At 48.4% G+C, this 19,925-nt stretch overlaps 1 protein-coding gene across 1 annotated transcript in view; it reads right to left on the reverse strand.

Annotated features, from left to right (window-relative positions):
• ROCK1 (Rho associated coiled-coil containing protein kinase 1) overlaps positions 1 to 19,925 on the reverse strand; it is a 3,300,884-nt gene that overhangs the window by 1,676,203 nt on the left and 1,604,756 nt on the right. The window contains exon 13 of the mRNA XM_069620881.1: positions 15,508 to 15,556. Within this exon, the coding sequence (XP_069476982.1) occupies positions 15,508 to 15,556 (49 nt within the window). The remainder of the gene's footprint in view (positions 1 to 15,507; positions 15,557 to 19,925) is intronic.

Consider the following 19,925-nt stretch of genomic DNA (forward strand, 5'->3'; position numbering starts at 1 on the left):
CAACTGACTTCCTCTGGTTGAGGGAGAACCGCAACTGTTGAAAAAAATCTGCCAATCTCTGGCAGGAGTGTACCACTCACTCGGGTGAACCCACCCTCACCAGCCAGTCATCCAGGAGACCCCGCCACTGCGTTCAACAACTTCGTGAAGACACAAGGGGCCGAGATCAGGCTCAAAGGCAGCACCTTGTATTGGAACTGGTACGATATAATTGTGAACCACAGAAACTTCTGAAGTGGTTGGTAGATGGGGACATGCAGGTACAACTCCTTCAGGTCTAAGGAACACATCCAGTCCCCTGCACACAGAGACTCTGCTATGTGCGTGGGAGTAATCATCTTGGAATTGTTCGAGTGGTAAAGACAGAATGAGAACTGACAGGTCCAGAACTACCCTCAGGCCAGCCTGGTTGTTTTTGGGTACCGCAAAAATCCTGGAGTAGAACCCGGAGCCCCTGTCTGACTAAGGAACCGGTTCCACCACCTGCATCTCCAAGAACAAAAGGACCTCCGGTAAAAGAGTTGGGGACCCGATGTGACGAAGAGGAGGAGAGGATGGTAGAGGAAAAGGAAGTGCAAGATTGAATCCCGTGGCGACTATGGATAGGATACAAGGGATCTTGAAAAGATGCTGCCAGCTGTCCTGGAAAAGAGATAGTCACCCCCCTAGTGGGGAGCTCTTTTCCCCCACTGTGACGTCACTGTTTCTTGGCGTCAGAGGCAAGATCAGAGGAGGGGCAGCGGAAAAAAAGGTCCTGAGGGAAGGATTTCTGACCTGGTTTTGTCAAAATGGCCAAGGACTTGGCGGTTTTAGTGGAGGTTTTTTCTTTGTCAATTCATCATCGGTTGACGAATGAAGAAGGTCCACACCCTCAAAGGGCAGATCCAGGATACGCGCCTGCATGTCAAATTAAAACTTTGTGGTGTGCATCCACACTGTACTTCTCATCTCGACCCCAAGGCAAAGCCTTCTGTTGGCTGTGTCGATTTAGGAGACCGAGGACTCCATGAGGTCCTGCGCAACAGCCCGAGCATCTGCCAGAACGGTCTTGAAGGACACTTGATTGTCCGAAGGGAGGTCGGGCATAAGTTCCCAGAGCTGCCCCCAAAGCTTCTGGTTAGCCACAGCCAAGATGGCCTGAGATGGAGTAACAGTGCCTTCCCAAGGACTCAAGGACCTTATCTTTCTTGAGAGGCAACTGGTGGTGGCTCCCTGTTAGGCAAAATCCAGTGCAGTTCCCGTAGGGAGCACTACACCAGATTAGGACTTCAGGTGAGAGCAATAAATCCCCTTTGGTATCAGTCTGTACCACAAAGATTTAGTTGGTAGCTGTGGCTGAGCAGTAAGACTTATCTCAAGATGGAGATGAGCAGTATGCAGGGTTTACACAATAGGTCTACTGTACTATAGTACAAGGAAACACTGACCAAAGCTTTGTATTTAAAAAAGTAGATGAACAAGTTACTTCTTACCTTCTAACGTTCTTTCGACGGGATGTTCCTCTGCCGTATTCCTCATCTTTGATAATACATTTCCAGCTTGCTGGCCTCGGAAATGTTTTCTGTAGAGGGCTGCGCGTCGACGTCCGCCGAGTCGATGTCCCTCGACGGCCACCGTATCGGTGCCGATGTCACCATGCCCATAAATAGCCACGCGCTGCGTCCGTTGCTCAGTTCCGTTTTGTAGCATAAGAAAAGTCATGCCTGAATTGGTTATTGACCTTGAAGGAGCGTAAGCTGCAACCACAAGGGAAGTATCACTGCGGGGATGGATGGGAGGGGCGTTAAGGAATACGTCGGAGGAACATCCCGTAAAAGAACGTTACAAGGTAAGAAGTAACTTGTTCTTCGGAGGGATTGTGTCCTCCGACGTATTCCTTATCTTTGATAGACTCCCATAGCAGTGGCATGTAATTGGAGGTGGGAGTGAGGATGTTATGTATCCCTTTAGGGATGGACCGAATGTAATACGGCCTTGCCAAATCTGGTCTCTTGACTAGTGGAGGAATCCAGATTCTAAAATTTTGTGAATGTATGTGCGGACGACCATGTGGCAGCCGCACATATGTCTCGGACCGGTACCCCTCTTTGGAGAGCCGAAGAGGCTGCAATACCCCTGGTTGAATGAGCCCTGAGATTTTGGGGTGGCTCTTTCCCTGCCAGTTTGTAACATTCCAGAATGGCCAAAATAATCCACCTGGAGATGGTTTGTTTTGTTATGGGTAGTCCCAACTTGTGACCTGAGTATCCTGCAAACAGTTGGTCTGCTTGCCTGATCAAAGCCATTCTGCTGATGTAAAAGCTGAGAGCTCGCCTTGGGTCCAGCCTATGTAGCCTTTCTTCCTCTTTCCCCGGATGGGGAGGAGGGTAGAACGAAGGTAAGGTAATTTTCTGAGTAATATGAAATTCAGAAACCACCTTTGGGAGGAAATTAGGCTTCACCTGTAGGACAACTTTGTCCTTGTGGAAAATTGTATGTGGGGGTTTACAGGAGAGAGCTTGTAGCTCGCTCACCCTCTTAGCAGATGTTAGTGCTACCAATAGGACAGTTTTAAGCGTAAGAAATCTGAGCGAACAAGAGTGAAGTGGTTCGAATGGAGTGCCCATTAGGAAGTTTAAGACAAAATTTAAGTCCCATAAGGGAACCTGGAATGGTTTTGGAGGATAAACATTAGTTAATCCCTAGAAATTGTATCACTAGAGGAAGTTGGAAATACAATGGTTCCTCCGCAGTGCGCTTGAAGATAGAAAGCGCTGCAAGATAGCCTTTTACATTGCCAACTTGAAGGCCTGAGTTTGCCAAGTAGAGTAGAAACGATAACACTGTTGGTGTACCACATGAAAAAGGGTCGATATTCTCTTCCCTACACCAGCTGCAAAATTTGTTCCAACGGCAGCGGTATAAAGACTTTGTTGCTGGCCTTCTGGCCGAAAGCAACACCTCCATGACGTCATCAGGGAGATCCCAATCCTTGTACCTCACCCATTCAGAAGCCAAGCGTGAAGGTTGAGGGTTCTGGTGTCTGGATGGAGAACCTGACCTCCCTTCTGCGAGAGAAGATTCTCTTTGAGTGGAAGGCGGATTGGAGGGCAGATGGACATATCTAGAAGGTCCGGGTACCACGTTCTCCTGGCCCAATCCGGGGCAATTAGGATCATGGTTTTCCGGAATCTTCTCAACCTCCTGATCATTTGAGGAATAACAGGGACTGGTGGGAACGCGTAAAGGAGTGGAAACACCCAGTCTACTACGAACGCATCTTCTAGAGCTCCTCTCGGGGGAAATTCCCTTGAACAGAACAGATCGAACTTCCTGTTGGTGCTTGTGGCGAACAGAACCACCTGAGGGGTTCCCCAAAGGGCAAAGATCTTTTAAAGGACTTCCTAAGCTAGCTCCCACTCGTGGGAGACTGTGCTCTGCCTGCTCAGAGCGTCCGCTGTCAAGTTCTTCTCTCCGGCTAGGTGGACTGCCGATAGAGGGATTGCTTCTTGGATTGCCCAAAACCAGAGCTGCATCGCCTCTCTGCACAGTGGCAGTGACCCTACGCCTCCTCTTTTGTTGAGGTAGTGCATGGCGACCGTTTTGTCCGTCATTATCAGGACATTTCTCCCCTGTACTGATGGCAGGAAAGCTTTCAGCGCTAGTCTGATCGCTCTCAGCTCCAATAGGTTGATGTGTAGTCTGGACTCCGATGGAGACCAACGACCGCTGATGGTCAAGTCGTTGGCATGAGCTCCCCACCCCGTGAGTGAGGCATCTGTGACTACTGTTATCTCCGGCCATGGTTGCCAAAACAGTTCTCCTTTCAAGATGTTCTCTGGATAGGCCCACCATTGAAGGTCGCGGGCTACCCTGTCCGGAATCCGGAGGAGATCTGTCATTCTCCCTGAGAATTGCGACCACTGACTTCTCAGTGCCCACTGAAGAGATCTCATTCTCAGGCGAGCCTCTGGCACAAGGAAGATGCAGGATGCCATGAGGCCTAGCAACCTCAAAAAGTCGAAGGCTGGGAGACGTTGGGCGTTTTGAAATTTGGTGACCATCTGTAAAATATCTTGAGCCTCACCTCTGGTGGCAAGGCTTTTCCCAGGGAAGTGTCCAGGACCGCTCCAATGAACTGGAGCCTCTGTGATGGTATCATCTGTGACTTCTATTTGAGGGAGAAGCCGAGTTTGTGAAGGAAGTGGCAGACATAATCTAGCTGGGCCTGGGCTTGTTTCGAAGATACAGCCCTGATCAGCCAATCGTCCAGGTAGGGGTAGACGTGGATCCCTTCCCTCCTTAGACTCGCCGCCACTACCGACATCAGCTTGGTGAAGACCCTCGGGGCGGAGTTCAGCCCAAATGGCAGAACTCAAAATTGATAATGAGAGTCGCCAATTGCGAACCTCAGGTATTTCCTGTGTTTGAGATGGATTGGCACATGGAAATAAGCATCCTGAAGGTCCAGAGATACCAGCCAGTCCTGGAGCTGGAGGGCATGAAGGATCTGAGAGAGAGTTACCATCTTGAACATGTCCTTCCTGAGGAACTTGTTCAATTCTCGTAAGTCCAGGATGGGTCTCAGTCCTCCGTCGTTCTTTGGTATGAGGAAGTAGGGGGAGTGCCAGCCCTTGTTCCTGTCCGCTACAGGTACCGGTTCTATGGCAGCTTTCTCAAGCAGGTCTATAATTTCCTGCAAGAGGAGCGGATCTGGAACATTTAGAGAGCTGTTCCCCGGTGGATGACTCTGAGGGATGTGTAGAAAGGGTAGGCAGTAACCCTGGGCAACTGTCTCCAATGCCCAAGCAGCTGACGTTATAGTATAGCCTGCCATTCCGTCAGATGGTGAGTTAACCTGCCCCCTACAGGTGTATTGTGTCGAACGGCCTCAGAGTGGTTTGGGGGCGGCTGATGCAGATGCCGAGGGTAAAGAGGCACCTGCTGCTGCTGCGGCCTTAGTACCTTTGACCCGTCCACCTCGGGTGGATCTCCTTTGGCCTCTTTGAGCCGGCTGTCCTCTGCCTTTCCCGAATGCAGAATAATAGCGAAAGGACTTTCCTCTCCCAGAGGTTCCTGAGGGGCGAAAAGGAGTTTGGCGGATAGCAGCTCCTAAAGATTTTGCTGCTGCTTTACAAGTCTGCAAATTTTCCAGACTGTGATCAGCCTTTTTTCCGAATAGTGAAGAGCGGTCAAAGGGCATATTCAAAAGTCTGGCCTGTACATCTGGAGCAAAGCCAGACTTTCGCAACCACGCATGCCTGCGGATTGTTGTACTTGCCGCCATGGCCCTGCTGATACTGTCAGCGGAGTCGATGCCAGTTTGAAGTGATTCGCACATGGCATATTTGCCATCTTTAATAATGTTAAGGAAGGCTTCCATTTCCTCTCCTTCGGGTATGCAGTCAGCCGCTGATGAAGCACACTCCCACAGTGTGTGACTGAACCTGGCGAGCGTACAGGTGGCGTTGATGGACTTCAACGCCATACTACAAGCAGAGAAGACTTTCTTCGCCATAGAATCATACCTCTTGTCATCTCTATCCTGTGGGACAGTAGGGTAAGCGGCCCTACTGCTAGATGAAGTTGCCGCTTGAACCACCAGGCTCTCTGGAGTCGGGTGTTTTGATAAGTATTCAGTGTCAGCAGCCGCTACCCTATACTTGGCTGACAATCTTTTATTGACCGCAGGGATAACTTCAGGAGTTTCCCAATTAGATGTAATTTTCCTTTGTAAGGCTGCATGGAAGGGGACCACAGGGTCCTCCTGTGGACCTTTGTCTAATATGTCTGTTAGGTCATCCTGTTGAAACACAGGCAAAGGCGCAGACCAACCCATAAATTAAATAATTCTTGCCATCACGGTTCTATAGGGTGTTTCGGCATGTTCCCCTGGGTCTGGCTTAACAAATTCCACTTCTGGGGAAATGTCCAGCCCACTTGCCTCATGTAGTGACTCCTGTAGGTCCTTCAACCTTCTTTCCTCAGAGGTGAAATCCTCTGAAATAGGCAGTGTGGTCCTCTGTAACCCAAATGTTTCCCGGTCAGAATGTTCCCCCTCTTCATAAATTGAAGATAGTCCAGGGTACTCTGACCTCTGAAATGGTGTGAAACCCATCTCTAAGGCTGAAGGAGCCAAACTCATCATCATTGGGCGAGAAAACGTCGATGTCGTCGACGCCGATGTGACAGGCTTCGAAGGCGCCGAGAACGGCATCGAAAAAACTGGAAGGGGTCTCGAAGAACTCAAGAGGATCGGGATCCTACTCGAGGACATCGACGACGGTCTCAGCGTCATGCCGGAGGCCCTTGGAATCACTGTTGGCTGTGGAGTAGTCTTGGTCTTCTCTTTCATCGGCGTCGATGTCGGCGATGGCGTCGAGTCGATCGACCGATGCGTCGAGGAACCCTTCGACAACGGCATCGATGGCGCCGATCCATGCGTCGAAGGAATCTTCGATGACGGCGTTGAAGATGGTGCCTTCTTACCCGATGGCTCAAGGCGCTCTCGGGTGGAATGTTTCGCCGGGTGCTGCGACTCGCAGCGTTTTAATTTTTTGGGTTTTTCACCCGGGCTATCAACCTCAGCTGTCTTCGAGGGGGTCGAGGCTGCTTTCTCGAAGATGCTGAACATTTTCTTTCTGAATTCCTCCCACTCAGCCTGAGAGCTGTGTTTTGTGGGACAGGAGACCCTTTCTGGGGAAACAGAAGATGACAAGGAAGGGGATCTTCAACGTCTCTTTTTTGATTGTCTTGATCACGACGAATGGTGGGAGCTACTTCGAGATCTAGAACGGGAATGTTTTCGACGGCGAGGAGACGAATGCCTCGACTCAGCCGAAGAAACCTTCGAGGAGGTTTTGACTGACTTACCTCTCTCGAGCTCCTTCAAGGCTTTCGCCATCATGGACATGCAGTCCTCACACTCCGAACAATGGTGCTTGGCTCCCAAGCACCACAAGCAGATCCTGTGTGGATCTGTTATCGACATTTTTTTACCGCAGTCTCGACATTTCTTGAAGCCGGATCACGGCGACGTCGGTTCCGCTGAAGATGCCATCGAGAACGAGTAGGTATTTATTCGAGTAGATATAGATTAGCAACGACGTTCCGAGGCCACACGAACCGCGGAAAAACAGAACTGAGCAACGGACGCAGCGCGTGGCTATTTATGGGCATGGTGATGTCGGCGCCGATACAGTGGCCGTCGAGGGACATCGACTCGGCGGACGTCGACGCACTGCGCCCTCTACAGAAAGAATTTCCGAGGCCAGCAAGCTGGAAACGTATTATCAAAGATAAGTAATACTTCGGAGGACACAATCCCTTCGAAATATATTTATTTTATACCATTCTAATAAAACACATGTATCATAGTCATCAAGCAAGTTAAATTAAGTCAAACAGAAAAATACACACTCCCAAGTTGAATTGAAGACCAAGTGAACCAGAGTGAAAACTGAGCAAAACGGCACAGTGAAAACTACACACAAGGGATTCTCTAACAATTCCTCACAATGGAGGGAAAACACAAGTTATCTAGAAATAGTTTCTTATACACCCTAACAGCACTTCCTATCAGTTTGTGAACCAGTTCAGCAAGACAGTGCATCAGTATAGGCAATACTTAAATTGAAAAACTGAGCAAAATGGCATTTCACAATGTTTAAGAATGGGAAGGAAAGGGTAGTAAAAAGAAATAGGTACACCAACACAGTTCCCAGTGAGAATCAATCTAGAGAAAGCAGATCTAACAAATGTGACCAGAGTCAGTAGGCCTGTGCCAGAGTCAGTGGTACAGGGCAAGGGCCCAGGAGCAAAGTGCTCTTGTAGCCGCAGCCAAGTCTTTGGTTAACAAATTTGAAAAGGTGGTTGCAGAAGTTGACATGACAAGGTTAAGAGAGGGGGGCGGCCAACCCAACAGGTAGGTAATGGATTTAAAACCCCTTTAGCACTACCGCGAAGAAAGGGCGACCTGGCGGGACAATGTATCTTAAAATGAAAAAGTGGCTCCTGCGGTGGCAGTTGTTCCTGGTAGTTCCAGCAGTTTGGGTGATCCAGCAGAGAGGAAGGTTCAAGTTACTGCACTACCCAGGGATGAAAGCAGCCGCGGTGCTGCGCGACGAATAAAAGGTACGCTCCTTTAAATCGCGGTCCGGTGGCAGTTGTTCCTGGCAGCGGGTGCAAGTTGTGGCTTCAACCAGAGGAAGAGATTGTCTCAACGAGGAAGAAAGCTGGAGGTCGTTGCACTGCCAGGGAAGAAAGCAGCCGCGGAGTTTCCCAATTAAAAGGTACTACCATTTTATTTGCGGTAGTGGTGAAGCGTGGCTATCCAGCCGCCGGGGTGCTTGGCACGGGCGATTCGACCACGAGACGATCAAGGAAGGCGAAAAAGGCGAACTGGTTGGTCCCACCAGCTCAAAGGGAAGAAGACTCTCCTGGAAGAAGATCTTCTCTGTCGTCGGGGGAAGTGGCAAGTTCGTACAGCAGGGCTCCACCGGTGGTGTCGTCGTTGTAGTTGGCTCAGCTTCTCCCCTCTTCGGATTCTTTAGGTCCTGTGGCGATTTCTGAAGTTCCAGTCCCCAAAGCCCTGCTTTTATGCAGCAAAACCCCCATTCATCAGCCTAGCTGTCACTCAAACATGCCAAGTGGTGAGCCGGGCGGCTCACCACTGGGCCAATCACAAAAGAGTGCGACTTGAGTTGCCAAGGCAACTCAGTCCAGGGTGCCTAATCCCCCTCCCACACATCCTGTTGACCCCAGACAGAATGGGACCATTTGGAGGGCTTCTGTGGAGAAGACCGCCAAAAATTGGAACAAAGGGCTCGACTTGGGTTAGAGTTTCAGAGGCGAACACAAACGCCATTTTAAAACCGAGTCCTGGCAAAAAGACCCAACCGGGGAATAAATATTAAATAAATAACCCGGCGGTATTTTTAACATTGCACCAAAAAGTGGTGCGTTTAAAATGAATGGGAAAATCCCATAGGAAATATTCTGGTGGAATATTTTGCGTGGTATCCACTGCCACCAGCCAGAAACTCGACAAGGGGGGACTGGACAGTGTCCCCTTGGAAAACAGACACAGGGGCAATCGAATTACCCGTACCAGTACTTCAACAATATGATGGTTTGTACTGGTTCTGTTCACAATTTGAGACTAGTAAAGCCAATGGTGACTTTACATGCCCTGGGAGACAGTAGTCCGTCCCAGGGTATGGAGTCTATGTTGGGGGGTCACTGACACCCCTCATACCAAAAACACATGAAGCCCTATGGAGTAAAAGACTCCATAGCCCATAAAACACATTACATAGTCAAATGACATTCGCAAATCATGCCTAAGAGTGGGAGAAAAAGAGTCTCACTCTTAGCAGGAGAAAGAAAATAAACCCCAAAAATCCAGCAAAGCTACTGGGGACTCAGTAGGTTTGGGAAATTAGCCTTAACAGAGACTTCTCCCTAACAGTGGAGAAAAGTGGTGAGACGCTGCAGCAGGGCTTCACCAGAGTTTTAGTCGTTGCATATGTCTTTGGCTTCTCTCCTCTTCGGCTTCTTAGTACCAGTGGCAACGTCTTGTTCTTCCAGTCCTCAGGACCCTGCTTTTATGCAAAAGGATCCCCATTCATACAGCCTAGCTGTCACTCACACAGTGGAGTGGCCATCTTGGCGAGAGGCCCTCCAGCCTATCAGGATAGAGTGTGACATGGGTTGCTGAGGCAACCCTGTCCAGGGGTCCTACTCCCCCTCCCACACAATGGACCCACCCCAGACTCAGTGGCGCCGAAAGGAGGGCTTCTTGGTGGAAGCCCACCAAAAGGACGAACAAAGGATCCCCGACCTGGGTTAGGAGTTTAGAGAAAGACACGAGAAAGAAGTTATATTAAAGTTCTGGCAAATAAAACCTACCGGAGCAAAGTTAATATTAAAATGCACCGGCGGTATGTTAGAGGCCGTCAGAAAAAGTGGTAGCCTCGAACAATGGGAAAATCCCATAGGAAAATATTTGCGGTTGAATATTTATGGTAGTAACCACTTCCACCAGCCAGAAAGCTTTGAGAGAGGTACTGTAGAGTACACTCTCGAAGATGAACAGAGGAGAAAAACTATTAACCCCTTCCAGTACCTCCATAGTAAAATGGGTTGTACTGGTTTAGTTCATAGGATTTGACTGGTAAAGTCAATGGGGACTTTACATGCCCTGGGAGACAGTAGTCAGTCCCAGGGTATGGAGTGTATTTTTGGGGGTCGCTACGACACCCCTGTGTCACTGCACTGAGGGTGCTGTGTAACACATGTGAATAAAGATGGTTCCTATGGGGTTGAGAAGGATCACGTAGGCATTAAACACAAAAATAGCCTAGAACACACATAGCAAAAATGCCTAAGAATGGGAAAAAGAGTCTGACTCTTAGCAGGTGAAAAGAAACAACCCCTTCAAATCCAGCAAAGCTGCTGGGGGACTCTATAGGTAAGGGAAATTAGCCATAAAATGAGAATTCTCGCTAACACTCCTGTGGAGAAAGAGGACGAAGACTCTGCTGTCCAACTTCTTGTTCATCTGGGCGTTGGCCCTGGGCTTCTCCCAGACCTTCCGCACAACCGGCACGACATCCTTCTGTAGGGAATGCCAGACCGGATTGTGGTGCGTTTGCCAAAAACCTCTGCTAGTACACCCGACACCTGGTGGGCTTCCTCAGGAAGAGGGACCCCTAAGAACTCTGCCAGGCCCTGAATGCGGTCATGAAAGGCCTCAACGGATGCCGAGGGTTCATCGTCCTGGGCGTCATCGTCGTCATAGTCTTATTTATAGACTGAGGGGAAAGCGGGCCCTGGCACATAGGTGCCAGCGCAGTCCACCCAGAGGTCCGGAGCCGCAGACAGGTCCAACAGCAGTTGAGGGGGAGGCGTTGGGGGTACAGGAGAAGGTGGGGTCGGGGGTGTCAGAATGACCGGTAGGGCCTGAACCAGTGGAGGGCCCGGCACCAGAAGCAGAAGCGCAAGAGGAATGGGAGAAATAGGAGGAATACCCAGAGGAGGGGGCCGGGGTGCAACCACCTACGGTATTCCCTCCTTTACGATGTCCTTCAGGAGCCCCTTCATCTGAGGGGAACGCATGAGGCAGAGGAAGCGCTCGAAGAAGCGGTCCTCAAAAGCCTCTGGGTCCCTAGGGGCCCGGCCCTCCACTCCTGGAGAAAGCACCAAGATGCCTCATGCGTGTGGACATACGGCTGTGATGGGAAGATGTATCTCTGAGGGGACCAAAAGCCTGCACCGTAGGATCTGCTGCCGCTTCCAGAGGTAAGGAGACTGGGATCATCCTGCAAAGCCCATTCGATGGGCAAAAACACTGGTGGGACCTAGGCCGAATCCAAGATGGTTGCCTGCCTGGCAGGCTCCGCCATGTGCCGCTCTGCCATTTTGAAGCCTAGTGCCACACCCTGGGCAGAGCCAAGAACAGCCTCAGACACGCTGGTATGTGCTTACAGCCAGACAGCAGGTAGTCGTAACACCCTGATTCACGACCTTGGAACGAGCTCTGGTAGGCTGGGAGCCCTCAGCACCTGGGTAGCGCGTTCAATCAGCCGCATAATTTGCAACAGCAAAAGCAGCAGACACGGCGAGCATTAACCCCCGGAGCAGTGATATCGCACGGGACCTACACGGGGGGGGGGGTGCCCTTGAACAGCCCAATGACGATGACAAGCTGAGTTACTGGGGCTGATTCCAAACACTTGGCCCAACAGTCCAGAACCCCCTCAGGAGTGGCATGGAACACTGAGACCTAGATATGATTATGTTGGCAGCCCTTTTCCACTAGCAGAAGAGGAATCCTTAAGGCTGCAAGACAGGGGATGAGAGGAACCAAGCAGCAAACAAACAGGATAAGGTGCCCCCCACGAGCGGTGGCCCACAAACTCCGCTATCCGATAGCCGCAAGCCTCTACAGCACTGGTCAGTGGGCGGCCTACAGCATGACTCTACACACCCAATGCCACACAGCATAATAGGAGAATGGTGAGCCCAGCAATACGGTAGGCACCCACGAGGCATTAAAGGTGGGGGGGCACCAGAGACAGCAAGAAGTCGCATTCCTGCATTGTTGAATGCAACAACAGACCCGAAGCAAAAGGGGGCTGCTGATACAAGTCAGGTATTAACGAGTGACGGCATGAATTAAGGCAGATGCACAGTCACCAGTCATACACATCACCATGACCAAACAAACAGCGAAACTGAAGGGAGCTGCTTCTGGCGACATTAAAGCCCTGATGCAGACCGCAGAGGCTCACAAGCCTAGCCAACATCAAGAAACTGCACAGATAAATTCTCCGCCGCCAGAAAGCTCCCATGAACCGGAGGACCCTCCAATAAGGAGATCTGACCTGCTGGCAATGCTCCAAAAGCTAAAAAAAATGATATCAAAGATAGTGCTTCCGACCTAGCCAAGTCCATCGCGGATCTCAGGAGAGGCGTCATGGCAGTGGAGGAAAGAGTCGACGAGATGGAGACAGCGGTGGCAGAACAAGGGCAGGAGCACGATGATTGTACTAGAACAACAGATGGACCTAGTCCAAACCCACCAGGAAAACGCCGAAAACAGGTCTAGGCGCAATAATATACGTATTCGAGGGATCCTGAAATCGGTGGCGGACACCGACCTCCAGCAATATGTAATAGACCTGTTCTGCAGATCCTGGGGACAGCAGAGGAAAGAGAGATTGTACTGAACCACACACATCGGGTATACTCCACATTCCAATTTAGCAAAAACCTGACTCCGGATGCGTTGACCCGGGTACACCTCTTCCAATTAAAGGAGGACATTATGCGAGCGGCAAGGGAAAGAGAACCGATAAGCTTTCGAACCGCATCCATCCAGCTTTACCAAGACCTGGCCCAGGCCACCCTTGCAAAGAGAAAGCGCCTGAGGGTAGTCACGGATTGGTTTAGGACCAGAAATGTGAGATATCGGTGGGTATTCCCGCCGGGGCTCCGCCTCGAGTGGAAGGGGCAGCGATATACAATCACAAAGGAGGAAGATATGGATGACCTCATGAGGGAGGACGATGGAACAGAGAACGGCGGCAAAGATAGAACCTTGTCTGCAAACAAGGAAGGAGAGGTCAGACCAGAGAGGGAACGATGGAGACCAGCGCAACCTCGGCTGAAGGGCTGCTACAAAGCATCCAAGTCTGTTGACCCTACATGAGAGCCACCCACAGATGGAGTAATCAGAAGGTAATCCCCCCCAAAAATAGAGAGGATTTACCTGAAATTACGAGCTGGGGGAACGCTAAACTTCGTGAGATATGGTATAGTTGGGCTCTGGATGCCTATAATGTAAGCTGTAAGGGGGAAACCAAACCAAAAGGAGAAGGAATTAGCCCTGAAGAATATGTATGGAAGGGGTTGGAGGAGAGAGGGGGGGGGGGGGCTCGGCTCCCAAAATTCCCAGGGGTACACAAAAACCTGGTGATCCACTGTGGTAACCATGGTGGAAGTTAGTGTTAAAGTTCGGGGGGGTTGTTATAAGTTTGGGAGTTAGGGGTGGGATGAAGGAATGTAATAATTTGGTTGAAGGCATGCTCAACTCTGGCGACACTCATGGGGGGCGGACGGGCTCTATAATGGGCGAAAAGACTCATCTGCACCTCAATTATTGCCGGATCGGAGCCATGGCCATTGCTTAGCTCATCACTCGGCGGCTGCTGCGATGGGGAAGCTACCCTCGGCCTGCGACATGGCGTAGGCCACCCACCACTTAGGGCGCAGGAGCTGGCAGTATTTACATGACGCCTCGTCGTAATTGAGGGGAAGACACTTATTGCACCGCCGGTGCACGTCTTCCCATGGGTATTTTCCCTTACAGGAAGTGCACCATTTAAATCGTGTCTTTTCTATAGCTCAGGTGTGTGAAAGCGACGGCAAGACCGAAAGGGCAAAGAGAGGGGAGAAGGAAAGACATTCTTGAAAAGAATAGAGACCCCCAGACCCCACTCTCCCTAATGTATAGCACTAGCCGTTGAAGGTTATTCTTTGCTGTCTTCGTCGGCGGTAAGGAAATAGTCGAAGAGGGGACGAATAATCAATAAACGACCAGAGGTCGGGAAATATAACAATTTTGCAGTAAGTAGGAGCTCTGCATAAGCGACCAGCTAGTTGGGTGGTAAAAACTATCTGAGGGACCTCGACACATGAGGGATTTTGGGTACACTACATGTCAAGTTAGGAATAGTGTTACAGGCACGCCCATGTCAACATCCCCTTTCGAGCCTCGAAAACCAAGATGCAATACTCTGCAGTTACCATTAGATGTCGGACTATATGCACAGCATGTGATTCTAAGCAGATTAACAAGCATCAGAAATGTTGTTATAGATGGTACCTCATCCCAGAGGGGCTGCACCACATGGAGAGTGCCTACCCAGATACTTGTTGGAGGGGTTGCAAAGCAGTGGGCTCCTTTTTCACATGGTGTGGTTATGTCCTATGGTGGGCCTTTATTGGAAGGAGGTGTTGGCAAGAATAAAATAGATTACGGGGTTGGCTCTCCCCATGGACCCACGTGTGGTGATACTAGGGGATACGGGCGGTGGAGTGTTTCCCCTTACTGGCCATATGGCAACCTTGATTGGGCACCTCCTGCTGGCAGCAAAGCTGGTCGTGGCTCGCACCTGGAAGCCGGCTGAGGGCCCGTTGGTCCAGATGTGGTGGGTTAGGGTCTGGGGCATCCTGGTGGCGGACAAATTCATGGCACTGCGTGAGGGGCAGTACGCCAAGTATGTCTCGGTATGGACTCCATTTATTGACTTTTCCGAGAGATGCCCGGCGATGGTTGTTAGGCCCCCATTGCTCGAGCACTTTTCACTTTTATGAGCCAATTGATCCCATCTTGTCCCAGGTGGAAAGGTATGGGGGCGGGGAGGAAGCTGGACTCGAATGCTTTCATCCCTTGTCCGCACTGTATTAAACTCCAGCAAATGAGGGGTCCAGGTGCCTTGAAATTGATTACATTGTACTGAACATGTTGATGTGCTTGTTTCTGTACTCACAACATGTTCATTTAAATAAAAGTTACAAATATTAGTATAGGCCATTTTATTTTGACTAATGACTGACTAGGACTGTATTTTCTTTTTTTTTTTTAATAGTCGAGAATACTCACATCTTAGTTATAGGGCAAGATAGGAGTTTACCAACCCCTTTTAAAACATCAATGTATGTTTTGAAACTTGCAGCTCTTGTGTCAGTATCTACTGATACTATGCCTACCTTACAGGTCACGGTTTCACAGTGCTCAAAAGACACCAAGGGATGTGAGAATTGGTTGCATATTAAGCATAAACAATCCCAGCACATGCAAATTGTTAAAGTTACATAGCATAAAGAATGGTCTTTAACGTGTACTTACAAAATATAACCTTGCATGCTTTAATTTATAGAGACACGGATTCTCATTAGCAAAATTGTCTAGCTAATTTGCCCAAGAAAACATTAGATCATAATAAGAAAAAATATAAATACCTCATCATCCAATTCTTTCATAATCTTATCAAGTTTTATGTTGGACGTTCTGAAATACATAACAAAAAAAAGTAAAATGCAGTGACAGCAGTGCTTCCCTGTTTTGAAAAGAAGTATTATTACGGTTAAAAAAAAAAATTAAAGTGTCAGATACTTCTTAACACCTATGTCTTCAAGTGTATTACTCCTTTGATCAAAAATGTGTGTTCTGGACAAACATATGGTAAAGTTGCATGTAAAAGTAATATGGTTTGTAATGAATGTGTTGTGCCCACTGCGAGAGGCGTGGGAAGCGTTAATGTATGCTATAATTTTCTTATTGTAGTTCTTCGAGAAAAATAAATCGTTTACAAACATTACAGATTACAGATGCAACTTCTCCAACAATGTATGCCTGCCAATATTAAGACCATGTTTATAATTTCCTATACCGTAGAACCGTCTGCAGGATAGTTTACAGTGATATATCAGAGTAACCCGTCTTTAGCAAAACATTATTTAATGTACTCTGCTGAGCAACCTTTACTTTTATAAAACTATGCCTCCAGTAATTGGAATCGTTGAACACCCCACTCCCATTTGCCTTTCTCCTATACTCATGACCCCAGGTTAAATTAGTGAGCTTCTGTTAATTATAAAAATGGTACATGTTATATTGCACTTAAGCCTTTTTCGGTGCTAAGCTGCTTGCAACAATGGAGCGAACATAATATGTTAGTAAACAAAATTACACTTTCTTTTGTTATGAGCTGACTGCTGCTGGCTGTTCCAGGACCACTGGAGATTGAATTAGGGAACAAGGGTGGTGATCCACCTGGTTTCCGGTGAAAAGATGCAAGTTTAGATCAAATTCGAAATGTGCAACCTTCACCTTGAGTAGTCTGTTTAAAGTCAGTGGGGGACTGGGCTGCCTCCGAGTAGGGGCAGTTTTATTTCCTTAGACAAGAGAGCCCAAATGAGTCCACGCAGAAGACATGCCACATAGTATTGAAAAGTCAGCAGAGCATAGAAAGTCTATCCCGCTGCCCATCATCTATACGCAAACACAGAAGCTGCTCAGTTGAATGACACAAAACTGAGTCACGCAGAGGTGCAGAGTAGATAATCAAGGTCAGCATGTGGCCGGTGCTGAGACGGCATGAACAGCAAGTGTAGAAGAGTGAGTGAGTGTGTGTGTATGCCTGTGAATTATTGTGCATGTAAATCGGTGCAGTGCCAAGTTTGTCTAATATGCGTGTGTGTCTGTGCATTCAAGGAGGGGAAGTTAAGTAGAGAAGGGGAACAAGGGGGGGGAGCGGAGCCATCAGCAGGCAAACATTGCAGCCACCATTAACATCTTTCAGCAGGGGACAGAGCATCATGGGCAAAAAAAAACACTGAGTGTGTACTTTGGCAAAACTAGTGGCATACGTTGGAACAAACGTCCTGGACACTTTTTCTTACTGCAGCATTGTAAAAAGGGTGTTCATAACCTACTCTGGTGAAGAGTTACAAGAGGCCAACTGAAAGGTGCAACAAGGTTTACACTTAAGTTCTAGAGCAAACTCTGTTTAGTAACATAGCTGAGCAGTTAGGCTTAGACGAATGATGGAGTAGGATTGGCGTAGTTAAGAGGAAAGTCGGAACAGAGGTTCTCACAGATAAATGCAAAAAATGGCAATTACATAATGTAGTGGCTTTGGTACTCCTAGTCTATGTTCCTTTTCTGCTATAGTTATGGGAATTACACGCATATTACGGCCAAGCCCATGCCTCCGCTCCCTACACTCTTTCCACTCAGTCCTTTCACCAACCAGGAGGCATAACTAAATTTGAGGGGTATGTAGGGAGGGCTTATGGATGAAAGGGGTCTATGGAGTAGGAGTACCTAGTTACTTTCCCTTACTCCTACGTCCTGTCTCCTTTCATCCAAACGAAAGGAAATTACCAAGCATCAATCGACCCAGGGAGGGAGGAACTTGTAGTGTAGCAAAAAAGTTCCTCAGAACTGCTTTCCCAAATTGTGCATCAGCTCTGGAGCTGCTGTCAAAGGAGTAGTGTCTACAGAAAGCTGAAGGTGTGGCCAATATGGTTGTTTTATAGATGGTCTCCCACAGGAAGTGCCTCTGGGAGGCTAATTAATTGCTCTTGTGAGATGCACATGAAGACCTTCCAGCGGGGCCCTTGCCATTCAATGACACATGAGACAATCCTGCAGGCTATTGCCGTTTTAGCTGCCCGTTTACCTGGTTTCAGGCACCTGAACATCAAACAGCCTGTCCGAAGACCTCAGAGGTCTAGTGCTCTCGAGATACAACCTCAATGCCGTACTGTCATCTAGACAGTGCAAAGTCTTGTCTGCTTTAGACTAGGGATCAGGAAACATCTCTTGGTTGGGACCCCTTTTGGAAGTAATTGTGGATGGGTCTTGGGGACAACTGTGTTTTGTGAAACGCAGCCGACAGAGCCTGAAGCTCACAGACTTTAATCGCAGAAGTGAAGGCCACCAGGAATGCAGTCTTCCAGGACACAATCCCAAGGTCTGCCGAGTTCATGGACTAGGAAGCTCTAGAGTGCAGGGATCCATGCTTTCAGATCAGGAAATGTATATCTTTCACCATCTGACTCCTGCCACAAGCTGTGTACCTGGATGTCTCCCAGCGTTGCCCATCTAGCTGGAAAGCGAATAGTCCAAGGAGCGAGTCAGTTGGTGTGCGGTTTCCTGGAAGTTGACTCTCACAGAAGGGTGGTCCCCGTCTTGCCATCCAAGGATATACTTGATGAGACAGCCTGGAGTGGGGGTCCTTTTGTCCCGCAAGTCTTAATTGGTCCAAATGTGCAGCACCCGAAGCCTGGATGTGGGGACCGCCAGTACACACCACATGTCACCATATGTCCCAGCAGCAGCCGAAACCCGATGGAAGCCCTCACGGAAGATCTTTCAGGTATCCTGCATTAGGGTTTCTGAACCCAGTTGAGAGAGGGGAGGAGCTGGGAAAAGTGCAAAGTGAAAGGCCTCAGTTTCTCTAAACTAATAGGCCACCCTGCTTCGGCGGTGGAGCTGTGAACCAAAACTCTCATGTATCGGCTTTGGGGTCCGAGAAAAGAGTTGTCTGGGAGAAGAATCCCTTTGGGAATGGATGAGCTTGCTTTTGTCAAGGGGCACAGAGTTCTTCTGTGACTTGTGAAAGCCTCAACTTCAACCCACCCCCATATTTTTTGAGGGAAACCATATTATTGGAGGGAAAGGTCTGCTTTTGCTGCATAGACAAACTCACTTTTCAAGAAGGTTTTATGAACAATGCGAGGGGTCCGAAATGTGAGGCGGACAACTTTGTAAAGGTTTCTCACGGGTAGCCATTGTATTAACTCAAACGGGTTTGACAAATGCCTCACAATCCCTAACCTAAAGATGATTTCCCTGCCTGTCAAAATAAACTAAAGGCAAACATGCTAATAAAAGGAATCTGGCCACCACACTTGTACATACATGACACCCATAAAGGTAATTTATGGCAATTCAAGTGTAACAGAAATAACAGTTAAATTCAACACAAACTTAAGAACTGTGTTTCCCTGTAACCTGGGCTGGATCCCCGTCTCCGGAATCAAGCAAGATTTTTCAGTCAAAGTTTCAAATAAGAAAGTTGCTTTTTGTAGACAAATTTGGATCATAAAGTTCCTCTTACTCCAAATGTCTTTCACTTGGACGTGTAACTATAAAGTTCAACCAGATGAAAAGTCTTTATCTCTCCAAGTATAGACAAATGTTCAACATAGCTTCTTCTTAAGGAAACAAAAATACTTTCACAGTTCTTCATTATCAACACCAATGATTTGTCAGGATGATTTCACAACTCATCAAACACGTTAGTGGTCTGGCCACTTCTTTTCTTCTCCACACATTTTAACCACAAAACACTACTTCAATGATTTCTTGGTGGTCCACTAACCTGCCAGGACTACCACTAAAAGATCCATATCCTGGTATACTTGCCGGCCATTACAAAAACTCCTAACACTACAAGTATTTCTGTGCTGAGGTGTACTTCAAACCGTTTGGGAAAGTGACTCAACAGTATCAAATTCAACTATTTATTCTGGGAAGACATTGGTGATGTTTGTTCCACTCTTGTAATTGCCACATGCAATGCAGGTTATGCCCCTTGTGAGGGAGAATTCTCATAAATGGCTGATTTCCCTTACCTAATGAGTCCCTCAGGAGTTTTGCTGGATTTCTAGGGTTTATTTTTTTCACCTGGTAAGAGTGTGAGCCTTTTTTCCCACTCTAATATGTGTATTGCTGTGTGTATTTCTACTTTTTGTGTGATCTTGGGCAATGGAGCCTCAGCTACTCCATAGCATAATTTCTTCATGTGTGTTTGTTTTATTCACTTTTTATGCACAGCAGACCCATGGGTAACAGGGCGCAGCAATAA

Source organism: Ambystoma mexicanum, chromosome 5q, assembly GCF_040938575.1.
Source record: "Ambystoma mexicanum isolate Mex_15411 chromosome 5q, UKY_AmexF1_1, whole genome shotgun sequence".
Classification (NCBI taxonomy): Eukaryota; Metazoa; Chordata; class Amphibia; order Caudata; family Ambystomatidae; genus Ambystoma; species Ambystoma mexicanum.